The sequence below is a fragment of the Trematomus bernacchii genome, unplaced genomic scaffold (genome assembly GCF_902827165.1).
Source record: "Trematomus bernacchii unplaced genomic scaffold, fTreBer1.1, whole genome shotgun sequence".
NCBI classification, from domain to species: domain Eukaryota; kingdom Metazoa; phylum Chordata; class Actinopteri; order Perciformes; family Nototheniidae; genus Trematomus; species Trematomus bernacchii.
Window position 1 is genome coordinate 3008853 of NW_022987513.1, and position 23635 is coordinate 3032487.

The 23635-nt window shown below is 39.2% G+C and overlaps 1 protein-coding gene across 1 annotated transcript in view; it reads left to right on the plus strand.

The window, feature by feature from the left end:
- The window catches only part of LOC117470053 (unconventional myosin-XVIIIa-like), a 78606-nt gene that overhangs the window by 42872 nt on the left and 12099 nt on the right, over nucleotides 1–23635 (plus strand). The window contains exons 24-41 of the mRNA XM_034114581.1: nucleotides 1483–1626; nucleotides 1816–1905; nucleotides 2069–2188; nucleotides 3441–3555; nucleotides 5891–6018; nucleotides 6198–6352; nucleotides 7521–7644; nucleotides 7768–7968; nucleotides 10154–10264; nucleotides 13107–13211; nucleotides 13356–13502; nucleotides 13668–13781; nucleotides 15012–15128; nucleotides 16598–16681; nucleotides 19413–19550; nucleotides 20323–20508; nucleotides 20593–20732; nucleotides 21324–21368. Coding sequence (XP_033970472.1) covers nucleotides 1483–1626; nucleotides 1816–1905; nucleotides 2069–2188; nucleotides 3441–3555; nucleotides 5891–6018; nucleotides 6198–6352; nucleotides 7521–7644; nucleotides 7768–7968; nucleotides 10154–10264; nucleotides 13107–13211; nucleotides 13356–13502; nucleotides 13668–13781; nucleotides 15012–15128; nucleotides 16598–16681; nucleotides 19413–19550; nucleotides 20323–20508; nucleotides 20593–20732; nucleotides 21324–21368 — 2264 coding nt within the window. The remainder of the gene's footprint in view (nucleotides 1–1482; nucleotides 1627–1815; nucleotides 1906–2068; nucleotides 2189–3440; nucleotides 3556–5890; nucleotides 6019–6197; nucleotides 6353–7520; nucleotides 7645–7767; nucleotides 7969–10153; nucleotides 10265–13106; nucleotides 13212–13355; nucleotides 13503–13667; nucleotides 13782–15011; nucleotides 15129–16597; nucleotides 16682–19412; nucleotides 19551–20322; nucleotides 20509–20592; nucleotides 20733–21323; nucleotides 21369–23635) is intronic.

The following is a 23635-nucleotide window of genomic DNA, read 5'->3' on the forward strand; positions in this document are numbered from 1 at the left end:
CTCAGTGCAGCTAGGTGCCTTCTCCTCTGCCAAAGCCCCTCTTACCTGTGGGGTTCCCCAAGGCTCGATTCTGGGCCCCATCCTTTTTCTACTGTACATACTGCCCCTAGGTTCAATTCTCACAAAACATAATATTCCCTTCCACTGCTACGCTGACGATGTACAGATATATCTGCCTCTCAAAGCAAATGTCAAACACTCACTACAGCAGTTGATGGACTGCTTAACAGAGATAAAATCCTGGCTGAGCAAAAACTTCCTCAACCTCAACGAGAGCAAGACTGAGGTCATCTTTTTTGGACCCCAACCTCCAGCCTCTCCGGTTGATATTCTGGGCTCTCTCAAAAAAAACATCCTCCCCTCGGTCATGAACCTTGGAGTGACATTCACCAGCACTTTTAAATTCGACAAGCAGGTCAGCACTGTAGTCAAATCCTGCTTTTTTAAAATAAGACTATTGGCCAAAACCAAGTCGTATTTATCTTTTAATGACTTAGAAAGGGTTATTAACGCCTTTGTTACCTTAAGACTGGACTATTGCAACGCTCTGTATGTGGGTATGGACCAGGCCTCAATTAAACGCCTGCAGCTAGTCCAAAACGCAGCTGCACGTTTGCTGACTGGCCACAAAAAGCGTGACCACATCACCCCAATTCTGGCCTCACTACACTGGCTTCCAGTTCGGTTCAGAATTGATTTTAAAATCCTTTTATTTGTTTTTAAAGCACTAAATGGGCTGGCTCCGGCCTATATAGCTGAACTGCTCCAGCGCTACACCCCAGCCAGAGCTTTAAGGTCTACTGACCAGCTGCTGCTGGTAGTGCCCAAGACCAGGCTTAAAACCCGAGGGCACCGAGCCTTCGCAGCAGCTGGCCCTAGGCTCTGGAACACTCTGCCCCTCCATGTGAGGTCGGCCCAGACCCTAGGGGTTTTTAAATCTACACTAAAAACACACTTCTTCTCTCTGGCCTTCTAGTTAGAGCGGAGCACAACTCCTGACTTTTCCTTGTGTTTTATTTTTATTTTTTATATATATCTGTTGTAATTTATTGTCTTTTATTGTGATTGTAGTAATGTGTTTTTATTACATGTACAGCCCTTTGGCTCGACCAAAAATCGCTTTTAAATGTGCTTTATAAATAAAACTTGATTTGATTTGATTTGATTTGATAGGGAGGGTGGGGGCTGGAGCTATTGGAGCTACAACGAGCCGTTAAAGGCAGAGAGTGAAATTCAGTGAATACAAGTAGTTTACAGAGATGCTGTATGAGAAACCAATGTGAGTTTGGAAAAATGCACAGTATAAATCTATTTTAGTATACCTCAACAATGGAATTATGATCAGTGGAAATGGCCATGACACCTCTCCTTTAAATGTCAGGGAATTTTGCCTGGATAGTCCTTGAATCTGAAGGTGAAAAACACTGGAATCCCCATATGTGTTCCTGTTGGGTGACCGCTTCTTCCTATGTGTGTTTTTAGATCCAGGATCTAGCTATGCGCTGCATCCAGAAAAACATCATGAAGAATCGCGGCGTGAAGGACTGGCCATGGTGGAAGCTCTTCACCACCGTGCAGCCCCTCATTAGAGTCCAGCTCACAGAGGAGCAGATGCGGAACAAAGATGTGAGGAGGCTTTTGTGATAAATCCTATCTGATAGTTTCCCCACAGTTACACTTTAAAAATGCACCCCATGCCACAGCAGCATGGAACTTTCTGTTATTCATTTTTGATGTTACTTGTATTTCTTAATATTTCACACTTCTACCCATATCTTTACACTTATCTTATATTGCTGCATTCTGTGCTCACAGGAGGAGATACAGCAGCAGAAATCGAAGTTCGAGAGGGTGGAGAAGGAGCGGAATGAACTGAGACTGAACACGGATCGATTGGAGAGCAGGGTGGGTCCCTTTCGCCTGTGGCAATGCATGCTGGGAGGATGGTGTATAAGATTTGTGGTGGAGTTAAACTCTTTCATTTCAGCTAAAGATCTGATCACAAGAAGTTTGTTGCGCTATATAACACCCTGTCTGTGTATGTGTGTGTTTGTGTGTGTGTGTCCAGGTCTCAGAATTGTCATCAGAACTGGCTGATGAGAGAAGCACTAGTGAGTCAGCTTCCCAGTTGCTGGAGACTGAGATTTCAGAGAGACTACGCCTGGAGAAGGAAATGAAGGATCTACAGGCACGTAAACACCCGATATAAACTCACACTCTAGTGTCATTATATTTCAAAAGTTCTCCATTTGCATCCATTACTGGGGAGAGTTATTTGGAAGGTGTAGTACCATGTCCAAAACATCAGGTGGCAGATCCCTAAAGTGTTGTCTATAAATATATTTGATAATCATCTTTGAGGAGTAAAGAGGAAATGAATGAATCAAGTGTATACAAAACATTAAAATACCTTGATTCATATTGTTACAATATTTTCCTGTGACTGTGAAAAACAGGATGTTTTTTCTTATATAATATGTTTATGTGTATTAATATCATTAGCTCTAAGTATATTTTCTAAAATAATTTTTTTATATCGGGAGGCGTGTGGTGCAGTGGATAGAGCCTTGGTATGGGTATCAGGAGGTCACAGGTTCAAACCCCACTGCAGTCAGCATGTCGTTGTGTCCCTGGGCAAGACACTTCACCCCAAATTGCTCCTGTGGGGATTGCCCACAGTATTGAGTATGTAAGTCGCTTTGGATAAAATCATCTAACAAGTAACATGTAATGTAATATCTATGTTTAGGTCATCTGTTTTATTGCAGATAATGCGTTGTGTCCATTAAACAGATACCTAATGCCTTCATTATAAAAAAATATTGGAAAAAAGTGATTGGCATGACATTTTCCTTGTTTAAAGATGAAAAAAAGACAGTATATGGACTGCTTTATCCAGTCTTTACCACCCCTCAAAGCACTTTACATTCTACAAGTCATCATTACCACCGCATTCATACAGAGAAATGTGCCATGTTTGCTCAAGTAGGTTAACATTCACACACATTCACACAACGTTTGCCATGCCTTCGGGAGCAACTCCTGGTTTAGTATCATGCCCAAGGATACATGGTGATTGCAAAAGCTGGGATCAAACCCAAAACCTCCCTATCGAAAGTCGACCTCACTCCATTGCAGCCACAGTCACCCAGAAAACAAGATCTCTCCTCTGTTGCTCTCCCCAAGGTTTCTTCCATCATTTCCACATTAATTGTGTGATTTCTATGGGAGTTTGTCCTTGTACAATGCAAGAGGTCTAAGGAAAGAGAGTGTTATATTCTGTAAACAAACACTGTAATGCCCCCTGAAAAAAATTGTAATTTAATTTAGATATTTGCCTATATTAATACAATTTGATTGATTAAATCAAAAATGGTACTTTGCAATTTAATAATTAATGCATGAAAAACGTAATTTCTGTGTGAATCTGTGCATTCCAGGCCAAGTTTGATGCCATGAAGAAACAATTAGATTCGCAGGAGATGGAGGTGATGGAAGCTCGGCTGATGAAAGCCTCAGATCTCAACGGGGAGATGGACGATGACGATGATGCAGGTTGGTTGTCATTTGCAGATGACATAATAGACGCCAAGACAAGCGTCAAGCGATGGGTTTAATTATATGTCCACAACTGGTAAGATAGCAGGGTTTCCCACACATAGACTTTACTTGGGTGGGCGGTATATTAACGGCCGCCAAAGTATAATTCGCGAGCCATTTAGGTTTAATATTTTTAATCCGTCTGGGAGCACGACGGCATCTGCGATCCCTCGCTCTACCCCTCGCTATTGCGTGAAGGGTCTGCTTTATGCGCTCCGCACAGTAACCCTGCTGCGAGGCTCCAGCGAACAGTTCATAAAGTCAAGTACCCCTCAAAAGGTCCGGTTTATTTCATTTTAAGGATGCGCACCAAGCAACATCTCCAGGTGCTCCTTTGAGAACCAGGGCAAAAAAGTGATGTTTGATAACAATCAAAACACTTGATCAGAATCAGAATTCCCTTATAAGTCCTGCAGTGGGGAAATGTACAATGTTACAGCAAAGGTGGCATAGCAGGTAAAAAAAAGGCAAGCAATAATAAAGAGTAAGCTAAGATTAAAGAAAACCCACATTAGTAATATAGTTAAAAAAATAAGTACACAGCCATGGCTAAAAATAAGTAGCAGCAATTAAAAAAACAAAGTGAAGTTAGTAACATATTACGGTGTTGTGTATGTTTTTCACATAAAAGGGATAATTGCACGTTACAATTGCAAAAAACAGTGTATGTATTGCACATTGCAGGTTTATTGCACAAGATTGCAACAGTCTGCATTGTGTGGGGGTTTACCTTGGATAGTTATACAACATAAATTATGAAGCATTTAATATAGAAGGTCAAGTATCATAATGTTCCATAAGTCCTGGTCATTCACTGACATTTAGTTACATTATGTATTATAATTCCTGTAATTGGAATACATTATACTGTTTCTCTTGAGTGCAGCAATGACATTCCTAAGGTACAGGCGGATAAAATACATTACCAGCTGCTTACATTTCAACATAAGTCATGGTTTGCTCATTAAAAGTATGCAAAAACAACACACACATAAACAAATATATACATCTGTTTAACCGATCATTACAGAAATTGTAGAACTCCAATTTGACACAACTTAAAGCTCATGAACGATTCATTGTGGACTTTTACATGTTACTTTCCCCCCCAAAACTCACTCTTAAGACTCAAATTAATGAAAAGCTGAAACATATTTATCTTACCTGTATAAATACAGTGCTATAAGCAGATTATAGTTACGTTTATAATGCATTACATACCTAAAAAGTGTTACCTTCTCTTTGGAACCACATTTATTTTAATTCCCCTAATTAATTGGTCCTTGTGACATTCCCAGCAGCTTGCCAAGACCTGCCTAATGGGCATGTCAGCTCAGGTCACAAGCATCATTTTCTGAACCGAGCATACCAGCATTATGTGCACATAATACTAATGGCTGTAGCTGTGGGACTTAGCAGCTTTGTCTGACATGGCAGCGAGACTTGGTCACATCTTGCGTAATGCTATTAAGTGTAATTTCCAAGTTTGAGATTTACCGCTCAAGGAATAAGATGTTCGCTCCCAGGCATACAACTAATGCCTTTTACCGATTGGTCTCCACCTGCTGGGGAAGAGAGCCCCCGCTGAGAGCAGATTGTCCACGAGCCTTTTTTTTTCTGTGTTCCCCACCCCCTCTTCAACCCACCTCAGCAGACAAGCCATTACAGAGTATTTCAGAATTCTTAGATGAATGAGAAAATAATCGTTGGGATCAGAGCCGGTGGCCCTGCAAGTTGTCATTATGCTATATATATGCTAATGAGCAGCGCTGATGGAGGAGCCGCTGTTGGTATGTGAAGGAGAAATGGACAGCCTCTGAAATGATAAGGCTTGGAAATGAACCTGAACCTGAATGTCTGCCTGGCCGCTGTTATGGTTCTGATAGCCTCTGACAGCTCCAGAATTAGGGTCGGCTAAGAACTGTGGAAAGTGCCACTTAGACGTGTCCTTCTCTAACTACTATTGTGCTGTGCCCTGAATTCTTACCTCAGGTTTATACAAGATTAGAGCCGGAAAGCAAAGGCTGCTTCATAGTTTCCTGTCCAAAGTTTTTGACCTCATAAGGTCGGGGATTGGACGAGAGACGTTCTTTCCTGAAAGATTATATGAATGTAATAACCATCACCGACAGTAAAGTACAGTACACTCCATAATCCACAGCATACATCATTTCTGAGCTTTTGAGCCTTTTTCTCCTTTATATATCCTCCTGGGACTGCAATAAAGGCAGTAGACACTCAACATGTTCGACAGACATTTCCTAAATCATACATCTTTTCTTTCTTCCAGGAGGCGAGTGGCGGATAAAATACAACCGGGCCATTCGTGAAATGGACTTCACCAAAAAGAAACTTCAACAGGAGTTTGATGAGAAGCTGGACACAGAGCAGCAAGGCAAAAGACATGTTGAGAGAAGGGCAAGAACCTTTTTTTATATCCAAGTCCTGAAAAAAAAATATTTCAATCTTCGGTTACCACACAATGTGGCCAGCTAGTTATATAAAAGTTGTAGTTATATGCACGATATGCTGCCATGAAAGAATAATACAAAGGTTGTGTGTTTACTTGTTTATTTGTGTGTGTGTGCATGCTGCAGCTGGCTGATTTGCAGACAGATAATGAGGATGTGCAGCGCTCTGTGCAGCAGCTGAAGAAGAAGTGCCAGAAAATGACGGCGGAGCTGCAGGACACCAAACTTCACCTGGAGGGCCTGCAGAGCCGCAACCACGATCTGGAGAAGAAGCAGAGGAAGTCAGTTTCTTTGTCTGGCTTGCTTTCTTTTCTAAACACACATTACAGAGAACATATTGCTGTTTTCTACTTGAAAGCCCAGGCGCAGCCACTCTGACCTGCCCTGGCAGAAGAACACTAACATTTTCTTTAATTTGACTGAGACGTTCTGTAATCTGTGGAATTGCATTAGCCGAGAAAATGAGTCAGGCTTTAAGCACTTGAGAAGCTATCGCCGTGGCAGAATGTGATCTCTCCCCTGTGGCTAATTGAAGATGCTCTGTGGGTGAAATTATTTTCTGCCGCGCTTCAGAGAGAAAAACAGGGAATTACAACGAGCTGACAGCATGAAACACTTAGCTGTTAAGTTCACTAACCATAAGTGTTTCTGCCCCAGACAATTGAAGAAAACATTTTGCAGGTTATTACAATCCAATTGTAAATTGATGTCTAATAGAGGGGGAGGCTGAAATAAAGGTAGCGCAGAACGGAGCTCTTTGTCCACAATAACCTCCAAGGCTCAAAATCTCCTAAGCAACAGGAGTTATATTTATGTATTGAGTTAGTGTGGTTTATATTTAACAACAATTGTACAACTTCTTCTATCACTTCACACAACTATGAACATTTATGATGAGGTATAACTAGATGTATTACTTATATTCAGAGTTGGAAGAAGTACAGTAGAAATACATAAGTAAAACCAGCATCAAAATGTACTTTTATACTTTATTATTTCATTAAAATATGTGATGGGTTAAAGTGTTAATCACTGTAATGTATTTCTGGTAAAGGAGGACCTATTTATTCCATTTTGTTTACTATATATAATACTGCTGTGTAGCTTGTGAATGTCACAAAGGGATCGATCAAGTTTTATCTTAACCTATAATAATATATGATTTATTATGTGTTGATATTGTTGTTGGGGTAGAAGTAGAAATTAGCAGGAAAGGAAAATACTGAAGTAGAGTACCTTAATATTGCACTACTTAAGGAAATGTACTCAGTTAATGTCTTCCGATTTTATCCATTACATATCCTTTAACCAAATGTGCACATTTTGGCACTTTGTGTAATAACATCTACTCTGTTTACTATGATGCTTAGCATTTAAGTCCTATGGAACCCTGGTCAACATATTTGCTGAGCTGTGTGTTCATGTGTGTGTGTGTGTGTGTGTTTTCAGATTTGACCTGGAGCAGAACCAGGCTCAGGCGGAGGTACAAAGAGAGAGGAGCCAGAGGGAGAAGCTGGCCCGAGAGAAAGACTTAATGACTGGTGAGATGTTTAACCTCCGCCAGCAGCTGCAGGTAAGCCCCTTCACACTTCAGATGCACTCTGATGTCCTCTCTCAGGGACTACACGTCTGCTCTCTATTTGACGTAACTGGGCTGGTCCAGGTGTGCCTTTTACTGTATCTTGTCCGCCTGCAGGAAAAGGACGATGAATTGTGCACGGTGAACATAAAGGTGCAGCAGCTGGAGGCAGAGCTGCAGGATCTGACCTCCCAGGAGTCCAAGGACGAGGCCTCGCTGGCCAAGGTCAAGAAGCAGCTCCGCGACCTTGAGGCCAAAGTTAAAGACCAGGAGGAGGAGCTGGACGAACAGGCGGGAAGCATCCAGATGCTGGAGCAGGTACAGGGCGCCTGAGGGGGTATTTTAAATCTGTATGATGAAATATTCTAAATGTTTTACTGCTCAAAGCAGCTTATATCACACGTTTGAGTTTTTAAACTCAAACATGTTATTCTCAAAGTCCTATACCTCATCAAAGACTGCTTTTTACCCTAATATTTTTCCAAAGAGTCACTATTTATATAAATGTGTTAAGATATCTCTAGTATATGGGGCATTCTACCGAATTAGTACAAAGTGCGGTCCCACAACAAGAAAAACAATTTAACAAAGCAATTAAGTATTCAGACATAGATATTTACTAAGAATATGTTATGGTCTATTTAAACACAAGGCATTAAATTAGATAGTGATAAGCTTAATATATACAAAAACATCATTTATAGGGTACTTTCTATTGGGAAGTAGCTGTCCCCAACCCTGACATCTACATTTCAATTTCTGTAAATAACACTTAAAACATTTATTTTAATTTTGTTCAATGGTGTATTTAGAAGATCTTATGATTACATTCAAACAGAAGTTGGAATATTTAGATTTATTGTGGGTTTAATTTCTTTATAAAAAAACTATACTCAAAAAATCATGTCCCCAGTTTTCATGTCACTACCGAAACACAAGGGGTTTTAGTCCAATGGCTGAGTCTGGTTTTCAGCCACACCCCTGCATTTTTGACTAGGCAGTGACACTGCATCCCTGTCCCTCATGGCTGAATGGCAAGTAGCTATATCCCATACTTTTGATATAAATCTGTTCCAAAATCAGAAAATCGGCGTGTAACCTTAAGAATTGTCACTACCGAACACATATTATCTTCAATTAAGTAAACCTTTTCGGGGTTTTATGCAAAGTATTAGGTTTACTAAACATATGGTTCAGTTTCGGTAATTGACATGATCGTTTCGGTAGTGACAAAATGGAATGGTAAGCAGGTAAATCCCATCATTTTGAAATAAATGTGTTTTAAAGTCTGAAAATCAGTGTTTTACTTTAAAGGTCTCTTATTATACTATTTTTAGTCATATATTATAGGTCTCAGATATAGAGATATATCAAACATAACATGTCTATGAAGTGTTTTGCTCAAAATACCAAACAGATCATGCATTCTAGCCTCATCCCCCTCTATTTCAGCCTGTTACTAAAGTGCTGATTCTGGGTCAGTAGCTTCAAACATTCACACTTCAACATAAGGCATGTTATGAGTTAAGATTAAGCAATAAGGTTGAGGGAATATGATACAACCTTGAGAACAAAATACTGTGATCACTACGGAAACACTGGATGTTTTGTAAAAAATAAAGTATATTGAGTTATCAACTAAAATGATATGATACTGATTGGTTTAATGTATGTTCAATTTCAACAATCATCAACTCTGGAATCAATATGATCAGTATTGTGCATTTTACAAAGAAAGTTTGCATTATGATTTTTATGAATTGTATAAATTGAACTTTGAAATTTGATTAAAAATTAAATGTTATTGATTTAATTGTGAAAACCCTCAAGAAATATTTGTTAACATACTATTTAGAGAAGGGAAGGTAAAACAATCTTAACAGGTGAATATAATACTTTTTTACTACAGTGTATGTACTATGTTTCGGTAGTGACCATTTTTGGTAGAGGAAGAACATTCTAATACAGTCTGAAAACACGATATAAAAATGTACGGTTCTTTTACTAGATATGTGTAATTTAGATATGGTAAAATATACATGTATATGGACAAAGTTTTGGGAAAAAAACATACAACATTTCCAAACATTTCCAACCTAACTTTGAACCAATTCGGTAGAATGGCCCATATAATAGCTAGTAGTCACTAGTCACTGTCACTAGTTCTAATTGAAGTGACAGTGTTGAAAGACACATTTGGTGTGTAATTGGACTCGTGGATGAACAGATTTGGCAAAAGGTCAAAGACCATATTCCCTTTGACCTCATATCTGCCACATTCTGACGAGCGCAATATCTCCACGTCAAATCAAATTAGAGGGACAAAGATCATGATCACTGTGACCTCAAAAAGCATGTTTTGGGCCATAACTAAAAAACGATGTCCTAATCTTGATTACTCGTTGTATACATTCAACTGCAACGCGGCAATTTAGGGTGAATTCCGTGATTGTGCTTTTATTTAGCGTGCCGTTACATGTGTGGCTCCTTGGGTTGCTCTCAGGCTAAGCTGCGGCTCGAGATGGAGATGGAGAGGCAGAGGCAGACCCACTCCAAAGATATCGAGAGTAAGGATGAAGAGGTAGACGAGATAAGGCATTCTTGCAGTAAGAAGGTAGGTGCTGCTCTTTCCTGCTCTCAAATATGTGCTCATTTGTTCTATACATAGCTCCTCCACCTTGAAAACTCAATTGATAGGGCCGGGTCAAGCCAGCACTGAGAAACACACTCACAAATGTGTGTTGAAATTCATTTTACTGAGAGATCCATGCAACTTGAGTTTGAGTTGAGTTTTCTTTGGCAATAGTATCTGTCCATGCGGTAAACATATACTGTATGCTTTATTTATCAGAAGAACGTTTAAATTATATTTATATAGTTTATAATACATTAGATCAGTGGTCTCCAACTTTTCTTCATCTGAGAGCTACTTTGAAAACATGAAAGTGGCCAAGAGCTACTTGCATCACATCGCTTACATTTATTCACATAGCCCTCATCAGTTGAATTAAGCTATACTTTTGTACACGTGTGAAATTGCAATACCTAAAGCTTATCACAAATCTTAACTTCACATCAAGGTCCGAAAACGAAAATGTCTCACATATTATTATGGCCCACATAGTAAGTACATCACTGAAAATTCACATAAATGTCCTTAATCACTACCTGACAAGCATCTTATGGCACATGTGTAAAATAAGTGCATTCACTCTTTTTCACAGTTAGTGAGATGATTGGCACTGCATGGAGTCCACCATAGAGGTGTATCCTGGAGTGTACCCACTTAGGTTCACTCTAATAGAGTCATTTAAATGTTCATCAGTCAGTCTTGTTCTGTATTTAGATTTCATGACATTCAAGTCAGAAAAAGCTGCTTCACAAAGGTATGTAGAACAGAACCAAATAAAGCAGACATTTTCAGTGCTGCTTGGTGAATGTTCTTATAGTTTTCTGGGTCTACAAGGCTCCAGAAATGTTGTGAGTTTTGCTGAGACTTAAGCTGAACATGATTTTGGAGATTTATAACCTCCATCTCCGTCTCCACAGGATTGACACTGAACAGTTCAGCCATCTTTTTCTTCTTCTTCTTCGTCTTGACATGAAATTATAAATCATAATAAATCAATTGTATAGGTCTAGCCTCCCTATATCTGTGTGTGCAATTGTTCCATCCTCAAAAACAAAAAACTAATACTTCTGCAGTATAGCTGCAGCTTCTAGCAACGGTCTTCTGTTAAAAAAAAGACTGTCTTGAATGTGGCATCACACACATGACTTGAGTCTGAACACAGCAGACAACAGGAGTATTTACAACAGCATTATAAAAACAAAAATAGTGCATGTGAGTGCACACTTACATTCTCTGTCTTACTGTTACATAAATCCCATGAATGTATGAGATTAAGTTAGCTTCATCATATCTCAATCAGTGATTAAGTGAATAATACAGTTTCTATCGGGTCACTATCAGCCTGTCACTCATTATTTTCAGGGAGGGGGCGGGGTTTGGAGGAACGGAGAGGAGACGGTGATCGCGGAAGCTTTCCTCCTGCCTTCACAAACTTTACACAAGTATTTATCAACTGAAAATAGCAAGAGGACATTCATACTCTGCAATCCAAGACTTGATTAAATCCACCAAAAACCTGACATGACGATAACGAGTGTTTTTCAAAAAACACAAATCCCTCCCTGTGTGTCTCTGAGCCGCAGCGACAGGGCCTGATTCAGAGCGGGTCATTCTGCTGTTGGTTCTGGACTGGTGTTGGTGGAGAAAGCAGACTGCTCCGTGTGTGGTGTCGCTGTGCCGCTGTCACGTCTGTTCCTTGATCTCTGCGTCACCGACCAATTTGATACTCGTGTGACAGAAACAATTCTAATAATAAAAAACGTTATTGTCCAGCCGCGGCCGAAAAATCAAGAAGCAACCTTACTACGCTATAATCGATAATCGAGCGGCGTGTTGGAGAGCCCTGAATTAGATCATGTCATAGGAACATACGGTACAACAGTACCTAATGCGTACATCTTCCTAACAGTGCACGCAGGGTTGTGACGTTAAGCATGTATTCTGTTACAGCTACTAATTGCCTTCGAAGAAATGTAATCAGTAACCTAATCTGAGTACCACAATATAAATGTAGTGTCACGTTTCTGTTACCTTTTGATTACCTCAATATCAAATACTAGAAAGTATATTATGTGAGCAACCAAACAATGTATACTTAGATTAAAAGAAACCAAGATGTTTGTTTAATAAATGTGTTATCTGTTAAGTGTTTTTTAAACCTTGCTGCCATTATGCATCTTCAGGCTTTAGTCTGTAGAACAACAATTAAAGTACACAACACATGACCACATTATACAGGTAAAAAGAAGCAATAATGAAATAGGAGCAATACATAATGCTCTGTTTTTGTTTGTTGAGTAGATGGCAACATTTCTACCCAGTGAAAGCATTCTTTAAACCAAAGGCCACGATGATGAACTGGCACATTTGCTATTGTTGTATGTGCTTTTTATTTTATTGTTCTTAATTTGAAAATGTATTGTTTCATTGTAATCCTGCTAGTAATCCTTTAAATATAAAAGTAATCTGATTATGTCTTTTGTTCCTATAAATGTAAGGGAATACAGGTACCTTTTTTTTAAATCCCCATTACATCGACCCATCTCATGTATTGCATTACTCCCAAAGCCTGAGTACATGCATATCCAAAAAATGAAATACAATTTGGAATACAATAAGTGTTCTCATTTGTATCTAATACAAAATTATACATTTTATTTCCATAGAATGTATCTTCAGGCTAGCATATTAGCTCAGGGGCATTTGTCTTCTACATGCGAGAGCAGCCGTGTCTAACAGGATGGAAGATGGTGTGTTATGTCTGACTTTTTTATCACTTATCATCTGTTCGTGCATGCCGACACTCTGTTCATGTGTCCTGCAGCTGAAACAGATGGAGGTGCAGCTGGAGGAGGAGTATGAAGACAAGCAGAAAGTGTTGCGTGAGAGGAGAGAGCTGGAGTCCAAACTGCTCAATGCCCAGGACCAGGTACAAGTGTGCAATTTAGTGCGCGCCACTTCTTTTCAATTGGAGAGAAGCCACTTTTCAGTCTGGATGGCTGATGTGGGTTTGTGAAGGAGGATGGGAAAATGGAGAGTGTGTAACAATACTTTTTCAAATAATGTGATTCAGGTGAGCCAGAGGGATGTTGAGACGGAGAAGAAGCTAAGGAAAGACCTGAAGAGAACCAAAGTCCTTCTGGCTGATGCACAGATTATGCTTGACCACCTGAAGAGCAACGCCCCCAGCAAGAGGGAGATTGCTCAGCTTAAAAATCAAGTATGCCCCACAATCAAACACCTTCCTGTGTATTCTGTGGAAAAAAACACATTTTGAACTGCGATAGATCCTGAGCGTTTCCAGGATAGATCCTTGATCTGTGCCCATTAATGGTTCTCCCTCCTCTCCCCTCCGGCATCTTTCCCTCCCTCCTGTTTCTCACAGCTAGAGGAGTCAGAGTTCACTTCCGCAGCAGCAGTGAAGGCTCGAAAGAGCATGGAGATCGAAATAGAGGACTTGCATATCCAAATGGAGGACGTGGTCAAAACTAAGATGTCGGTGAGTTTTGACACAAGAATATAAGACTGCAACAACGTCACTTCATATTAGCTTTGACGGTTAACATGCAATATTGTTGATGAAAAATAAAGAAGACTAATATAACATTTGAGAAATTAAAACGTATTTCAAATAGGATACTTACTATTATCAACAATGAGAACAGTCAGAAGGACTCAGAGATATTCAGATACACTGTATAGACTGAAAAGGTAAATATACCATGTTTCAATTTTGATTGACATAAACTAAAATAGTTATGATTTTCTTTGACTTAGGTATGACAAAAATGCCCTGACATGACTAAATAAAAACTGCTGGCTGCAAATGCACTCATTGTATTTCCATTATTCTCTTAGTTAGTCTACAATGCCAATCAGTTCTTCATATGTTTCTAAAACAATACATTTTTTGACAGCAGTGTGTATATTATCACACATTTATATTTCATATATTTATAGAAACAACAAAAAAACCTACCCCGATCTTTCATCTCACAATACAGACAGTACTTTTTGATAAAAAAACAAATTGTTTCTGTAAATGCCTCTATATTCATCTTTTTAAGAGCAAATAAAACCCCAAAACAGCAAACACAGTTTATTATTGATGCAGGTTTTTTGCCTTCACTCTTAGGAATACAGCGGAGTTCTAACAATGATATGTGTGCATCATCAAACCATGGTGGGGTGTTAAAATAATAATAAATGCCCTTTGGCAGCATATATCTGAATTCAACATTTTTCTCTAATGGATAAATAAGCTTTGTTGACTGTTGTTTTTTTCTCTCCATCTGCTCATTAATGGCTGTCTCCTGAGAGCGCTGCCTCGTAGACTGAGGGTGTTTGTGTCTCTGGGGACGACACGCAGAGTGCTGTGTGCCTGTGCTTTGCTTGTTAATTGCTGCATTTATGGCAAGGGAAGGTCTTGTAAAATGTCCCAGATTAGAGAATGCATATGAGGGTCTGAGTCCCCCTAAACACAGAGGAGGAACTCTAAATAGGACATCACCAGTATGCTGCACTTTCTTCAGCCCAAATAAACCAATTGATTATCTCCAATTGCTCTCATCCTCCAGCCAGAACCCCAACTCCAGATTGTGTTTCTCTGCCATCAGATGAGATTCCAGCACTAACGACCATTTATCATATTCAACAGCTCATGAATAAATCCTGTCATTCTACTGTACACAAAACAATGTGTGTGTTTCCTCCTGCTTTCGTCCTTCAGCTGGAGGAGCAGGTTAGCCGTCTGCAGAGGGAGAAGAACGACCTGCAGTCTCGTAATGAGGAGGATCAGGAAGACATGAATGAGCTGATGAAGAAACACAAAGCCGCAGTTGCCCAGGTAACCAAGCATGCCTTGGTGAGAAGTTGAAGAAGCCTATATAAGAGAAATTAAAAGTAATTACAGTTGCATGAATTTTTCGGTTATCAATGCTCACACCAAGATCAATATCCAACAAAAATAGTGAGTGGTTGATTGTAGCTAAGTACATTTACTTAAGTAATGTACTTTAAGGGAACCTATTATGCTTTTTTGGGTTTTCCCTTTCCTGTGGTGAGTTATATAGGTTTTTGTGCATGTAAATGGTCTGCAAAGGCTAAAATTCCACACTCCACCCCTGCCTGAATTGATTTTACCTCTTTGTTTACTTCCGTTACATAATGACATCACAAAAATAAAGACATTAAAGCATGTCACATGTCAGAGTAGAGTAGAGGCAGAAAATACAAATATGAACCTGGAAATTATAATTATAGGGCCCCTTTTAGTGTATTTTTTAGGTCCTTGTACTTGAGTATTTCCCTCTGAGATGTAGTGGAGTAGAAGTATAATTTTCCATTATTTTACTCTTTAAGCTTCGTTTTACATAATACATGTCATTTACATAGCGCTCTTAAAAATACTCTAAGACACTTTACAAAAGTCACACTTCACAACAATTCAATTGGTCAATAGAATTCAGTTTGGCAGAGTTTTGACGTGGGGGGTGGGATTTCCATGGGAAAAGCCAGTCTGAAGAGGTGGGTTTTGAGGGCTGGTTTGAAGGAAGATAGGGTAGTTTACTGTCATGATGCATTCATAGGATATACTCTAAGTATAAATATAAAGTACACACTACTACTACAAATCTCCTTGGTAGTACCAAAGTACCCATCCAGTTTGACAATCTTCAACATTAAAAATAACTCTATATGTATTTTTTCTTGATGAAGACAGAATAATATGTATTTATATTACTATAAGATACTTTAACAAGAGCCATTCTGCTCAATGATAGATTTGTCTCCCTTCTGATACTTTTAAGTACATTTTGGGGGCATTTTTTAATTGTTATTACATTTTACAATTTGTAGGGTGGCGTCTTTAAAATGAACACTGTTCTTTTCTGCGTGCTTAAGTAGAGGGGCTTTGAGGTTTAGAGGACATATTCCCCTCTAAACGCAGTGTGCTCTGCAATCAGGGAGAAGCAATCTGTTCTGCAGCAGATCACATGACAAATGATTTGGCACAGACATGTTCATTTGCCATTTATATTAAGGGATGTTTTTCATTTAACAGACAATTGAAGCACACATCGGCACGCCCTTCCTCTCTCACACACATGTACCCACATTTTCTGACTGTTGACTTTGTGTGTTGGTGTGTGTGTGTGTGTGTGTGTGTGTGTGTGTGTGTGTGTGTGTGTGTGTGTGTGTGTGTGTGTGTGTGTGTGTGTGTGTGTGTGTGTGTGTGTGTTGTGTGTGTGTGTGTGTGTGTGTGTGTGTGTGTGTGTGTGTGTGTGTGTGTGTGTGTGTGTGTGTGTGCTCTAGTCTGCCAGGGACTTGGGCCAGATCAGTGACCTGCAGGCCCAGCTGGAAGAAGCCACAAAGGAGAAGCAGGAGATCCAAGAAAAGGTACAAGGAAGTATTGAAAAGCACTACAGCCGCCTGGCAGGAACCCGCCTGCTGCCCTAACACTTCTCTCTGATTAGACCTCAGCTTTTCTCTGAGTTCCTCTGATTATTGTGAATGAAAAATGCCCCGTTCCTGTGGCAGCTTTCTTCTCAAAATTGCAATGCAATTTGCATTTAAATAGCAGGAATCAGCGAAGATTTGGAGTCAAGGAGAGAAATTGTTCTTTTGCATCTGAGTACTCATGTTTAAAGGTAGGGTCATGTATATAAACTCAGGAGCTTGTTGCCATGGTTTAACCAATTAGGTACACTGAAAGGGCTCATCCTGCTCCTTTCAACACATTTATTTTTCAACTCTGTGAAGCAGCTTCTGTCTCATGGATTTCTCTAACATGCAAGTGCATCATATTGTTTTGAAATATCAAAAAAAATCTGTAAATGAAAAGGTGGAATTTGGAAATATCATCGGACATAATGGCAACACTTTGTGACTGAAAATCATGAATATGCAATTTCATTCTCCAATTTTTTAAAACCTCTGACAATCTGCCCACAGTCATTTTTTAAATGTCAAACTCCTGCTCTTTGCTCTAAAGAACTAATTTCAAGCATATGGGACCAGGGTTGGGACGATTATCCTGGGCATTTGTTGTATGTCATTCACAATATTATCCCGATAATCAACACAAATAAAGTAAAAATTCTAGCTTAAAATAGAACCTTACATTTAGTTAAAGGTGGGGTCGGAAATTTTGGAGAAACCAGCTCGAGTGCGCTAGAATTTGAAAATACACAGCCGGAACAAATCTGCCACTTCCTTACAGAGCCCCTCCTCCAACACACACGAACGCGCACATGACCAATGAGATAAGTTTGTGCACAGATGGAAGGCTGACAGGCAGGTAGGCCATCCAGTTATTTTAGCCGGGCCGGCTAAAATGATTGGTCGTGCTTTTTACAGTACTACAGCTTCCACAGATGACATTTTTTTATGTATTTATTGTCAAAGCACTTAAGATATTTATTGCTATCGGGATGTTAAGAGCATTCCATGGAATATAACAAAAAGTGTATCTCGAGCCGGTTTCTCAAACTTACCTACCCCACCTTTAAGTATCATATCTTTTATTTCAGCTCTTTTTTGCACTTCCCAACCATGAGAGTGAGCTAGACAGCATTTTAAAATCACTCTTGAGTATTTTCATGACATAATATACATACATACATAATGAACATTTAAAGTGTTTTCGTTGCGATGAACAATAACATTGTTTAATGCCTTTAACATTGTCATGTTCCCCTGGGGATGACAGTATCAAGATATTCCCTTACTTTTCCTTTAACACCATCAGTTCAATATTCTTATTCCTCCAACATTTATGACCTAATAGTAAAGCTAGAACATCAGTCTAACTTGCAGCATGCTAACAAACAAGATGGATAAATAGGAAAACATTATACCAGCTAGAACGTTACAGTAGCATGTTATTCAACTGGCTTACATCTCCCTCACTAACATCTTTGAGTTTCAATTAAATAACTGTCATAAACCTGGAGCTACACCGTCCCCGTCTGAATCAGTTATTTCTGTGCTGATTGGTTTAGCTGCTGCTGTGTGTTTGTGAGATCGAAATGATTGAGGCTCGGCGTTAATGTGGATTCACGTGGTATAAAGGTTAATGCACCACATTCATGTTGGTAACGGTGCTTTTATAATAATAGTGTTTTATTTTTGATGGAACACTATTTGTGTAACCTCTAACATGTCATGTATTAATGCATGTTGATGTTCTTTGTTGATGCATTTGTCAGCTAAATAAATTGCCTTTGGGCTATTAAAGCCGAATGTACCCAGTATATGGCAAATCTAATGTTTAGTGTGGGTGTACATTACACCCACACAGGGTAGGACTTTCAAAAGGGTGTCTTCCTTTAAGTGTAGAATAAACAAATAAAACCATCTGCCTTGAACAGAATGTGTTAAAAATATAATTTCTCTAAAGGACTAAATTAAGCCTTCCTCTAAAAGCACACCCTGCTTCTATTAGATTAAACTAAACTCATGCCAAAGCACTGTTATTTGCTGAGCCCACCCATCAGAATATTTTTGGCTACACTAGAGACACGCAGCCGGCTGTAAGACATTGTTAAAGGCTGCCAGGAAAGGCAGTGATAGCCATCTAAAGCATGTGACCTTGAAGTGGTTATCTTATACCCGGTACGAGGGAAATCTAGCTTCTTTAGTAATATCAAAGGCGAGCTCCAAATCCTCCATGTCTCAGATCCAAAGTCCCCCATTAGGTTCCATGGTGCCTTTTGGGCCGCTTTTGTTGCAACGTATCTTCCTTCCTTTTATCAGTCATGAGAAAACGATTCAGATGGAACAAACGTGCTTTGCATGAAGCTGCGCTCCTCTCCCAAAGCCTGTGAAATGACTGTGACTCGCTGCTACTCAGCCTGAACCACGAGCTCTTCTGACCATTTGTGGTAGATTGGGGGCTTATCTGGAGCTCATTATTCAGGCTGGATGCGCAATATTTACATGTACCAAGATGGATTAAATGTACACAAAAAGGTTCAAAGTTAACAATAATTTGGTTTTAATGCATACAAACAACATCAACACAAAGCTGTTCGTAGTTGAGAAAAAGTGGAAAAGCAGAGGTCAGTGCTGATCCTCAGGAAGCGATTTGGTTGTTAATTATGTTTGTATATCTGTGTCCTGCTTTCAGCTTCATTCGCTGCAGAGCCAGCTAGAGTTCCAAGAACAATCTATGGTGGAGAAGTCTCTTGTGTGCCGTCAGGAGGCCAAGATCCGTGAGCTGGAGACAAAGCTGGAGTACGAGAGGACGCAGATCAAACGCTTGGAGGTCAGATAATCCTATGCATATAAAAGACTTGCTCCTTCAACGCAAATGTAGTATTTAATTATCTATTTATCAAGATGTAGAGATGATATGAAGGCCTGCATAGCTCCGTATTTTTGAGGTGCTGGTTAAGAAAAGCATCCACCTGGGATTATTATTCTTTAATAAGCCAACTATGGTTTTATTGAAATGTATAATGTGTAACATTCACGCATCAAAATGTCTTAAAACGAGTACTTAGATTATCCCAAACATTTCCATTGGTCGCCTGTAAAGATGATGTTATCCTCTTTGGGCATTCGTCGCTATTGTGGTTGTCTGACAGAAACTGTAATTTTTAATATTCACTTTTAAGATCATGGTCCTTTCTAACTATATATTTTAACCTGGATGAAGGATTTTATTCATTCGATGCATGGATTTTTTTTTATCAGAGATACAAGCTGAGCAAACAGTGGTTTGAAAACCCTATCATTATATGCACCCAGGACCGCATTTGTGAAACACTGGTTTTTTATTGTGAAACTGCCCTATTTAGTGTTTTTACCTGCTTTAAACTCCTGAATTTTGAACCCTGAAGAATACTAACAAACCGACTATGAAGAAAGCCATGGTCACTGCCAAACACTGTTGTTTGGTTTTGTTTGAAAGATCAGCGGCACAAAATAAGAAATTGTACACATAAGGGTAAATACACATCAAAAGAAAAATTGTAGGAGTTGGTGTTACTTTTGTCAGAACAAATTCACTCAATTTCACCTCCAATCCTCCCCAGAGCCTGGTGGGTCGTCTGAAGGAGAACCTCGAAAAGTTGACTGAGGAGAAAAACCAACGCACCGCAGCGGAAAACAGGGAAAAGGAACAGAATAAGCGAATGCAGAGGCAGATAAGGGACATGAAAGAAGAAATGGGAGAGCTGTCCAAGAAGGAGTCCGAGGCCAGTCGGAAGAAGCACGAACTGGTAAGTCTTTGGGTGCTGGAAGACTTGATACGATTCCCTGAGTTCACGCTAGACTAGATAACCGTGCTGTGATCTATTGAACAGGAAATGGACATCGAGAGCTTAGAGGCAGCAAATCAGAGCTTACAAGTGGACCTCAAGCTGGCCTTCAAGAGGATAGGTGACCTGCAGGCTGCCATAGAGGACGAGATGGAGAGCGATGACAATGACGACTTAGTCAACAGGTACAGCACGCTTTAACTTTGTGTAAAAGAAGATACAATTGCCTTCGCTTCAGTAGATCAATGAAGTGGGTTTGGTACATTAGGGGATACTGCCAGAGCTGAAGAACCTTACACAATGAGATTTGCTAGTTTTTCTAGTAGCCTGTCAATCACAACTTGTATCTCTTTTCCGTCTTAGTCTCCCACGTCTTCCTACATCAATTCCCGTCTTAACTCTTTAGCACTCTGTGAGAAAAACGTCCCTTTGTCTGTCTTACAAAACAAGGTTTACATTCTTCTCCCTACTTCTCATCTTTTGTCTTTGCGCCATTCTCTTCCTGTTGGTTACTCCTGCTCTCTTTGCAGAGCGGTTCAGGGTTGTACTAGCTCTGAGCCCACAAAGGTAAAACAAAGGTAAACATAGACTGCAGTAATACAAACCTCTAAAAAGGAAGATATGACAAACACCAGTTTGAGAAGGAGGTTGGGTTATTTGGTTATGTTATGTGAACGTGTTAGTGTAACATCATGTACTTGCTGTTATCTTTTCTTCTTTGTCTCACCTTCTCTTTTCCCCTGTGCTCCCTTCTTTGTTTTCAACACTCCTGGCAGTTTGCAAGACATGGTGACAAAATATCAGAAAAGAAAGAACAAAACGTGAGAAGAGAAAATGCATCCTTTGTTTGTGTCATCATGGCTGTTTGCACGTTTTCTTTTCTTCACACCCATTCCAACAAAAACAGAGAATAATGCAGTATTCCTTTTCCCTTAGTTTGTGTTATTCACAATAACAAGGCAAAACAACACCATTTAAAATAACATGGAGAGCTGCAGTGGTATACATCTGATAAAAGCTATGTTTAAAGATGGCCCCCAGGGTTGTATTTAGTCATTTTATTTTGTGCCAAGGGTCCAGAGGTATGTGAATGTTAGAAGACTCTAAATGACACCAGCCAAGCCAGTCTCACTGCTGTAGGACCCACATGAAAAACAGCAAAGTGTTACAGAGCTGTGGTAATACTGCATCATTTTCTTCATGAATATTTTGAATCACATGGCATCTGCTCTCATTATGCGCCCTCATACTGCATTTGTTTGTACCTTGATTCGAAACTGTTTTCCACTGATTTGTATCCATCTTTTTGGATCTCTTTAGGGTTTTCCAAAGCACATGCAACATGTCTACACCTTAATCAGTTTGTACGTAGTGTTGTTACAATACAGATACCATTATCAGTAATTCCTCCAAAACTATACCTCCTATTAGGTGTTGGCGAGTATGCAATTATATGCTGATATAATCGTTTAGGAATCGGTGTCTGAAAGGGAAAACATGTTTTGGAACATTGGTACTTTTACGGGAAACCACTGTGGATTATTTTCTATTTATGAGTCAATGTCAAATATGATGTTAAGGATGAAATCTCTTCACTTAAGAGGATTTGATTTCGTTCACTGATTGTCTTCGTCTTATCACCTCACTAAATTGTGGTCATGTGATCTACTTCAGTACAATTATTTTTCTTCTGATTGGTTATCAGACAATACAAATGATAGAAATATAGATGGTGTCACGCAATATAGAGTTGGGTGCACCCAAATCCAAGGAACAGGAACTTGAACAAAAAGGCCTCATCCGGACAAGGCAAGGCAAAACAGAACCAAACAGATCTTCACAATACAAACGTTAAATGTTTTGACTAAACAGAAGACTTTAGTACAATCTAAACCAAAGAGTGGATATAATGCAGGTGTACAGGTCAGGTGGTTGAAGGACTGATGGGTGACAAACAATAAAAACAGGCGGGAAAACGTAAAAAAAGGAAGTAAAAACAGACATGACACAGGGGGAGAATACTTTTCAAAATAGAACAGGAAACAGAAAAACCAAAAACTAGCGTCATTATAGTAATATAATTCAACATCATACAACACTACAGGCTGATAACAAGTACACATTATGCTCTTGGAAATATTTGGACATACTGTACTGATTTCATACATTTTACATTTTAAAACTGCATTGTGCCTTTAACAAAAATGTAGCATGGTGGAAGTAATGTACATGTGCTCTGGAAGACTTTAAGGTGAAATAATGTATGCAACTGAGATGTTTTCCCCAAAAGCTCAGCTGTTGATTTCAATGCATGAAAAATAATCCACATTTTCAATCTCATTTTATATTGCTGTGAAACACTTAAATATAAATACACTTGTCCACCTTGTCTTGCATGTAAAATGTGTATTCATCGATTTGTGAGTGTAAATTATATTTTTCTGACTGACTGAAACCCATTTTCTTTCAGTTTTCTATTCAATGAAAGGAATCTGTATGGCATGTTTAATCATTTAAACCTTCATCAGAGTGCAGTAAGGAAATGTAGTCTTCAGCTTGAAGCACATATGCCCGTCCATAATTTCCTCACATTAACCTCTGATTGCTTCTTCAGAGAGACGTGGCATCGCGCTCTTTATATGCATTTTGTTCATCATCAGACAACACATGTGTATGAGCGATGTGCTTTTGTTTTTGTGCAACTCGGGGAAAAGAGCAATGCTTTTCCATGTTTGCTTAATTACATTTTTCCCTCCTTCGACATCATTACATTAGCAGCATGGGTGAACAATAATAGAGGAAGTGATTTTTTTTCCTTCTAATTATGAAGTGGATATTCCAGATGATATACATTAGTATACAATAGTTTTTGTTCTCAATTCTTTAAAACCAGAGGATACTGTAGCTGGAGTATTAATATTGTAGAGGGAGGCTTCCCCATAATAGATTATATAAAAAAACAAAACAAGGGTTACATACATTTATAATGCAAGCTATGCAAATGCTTTCATCAGTGCAATTGAGTGGAAATGGTTGCGTTTTTTCACCTTAAGTGCTATGTTTGTGTGTTTTTATTAGCATAATCTAA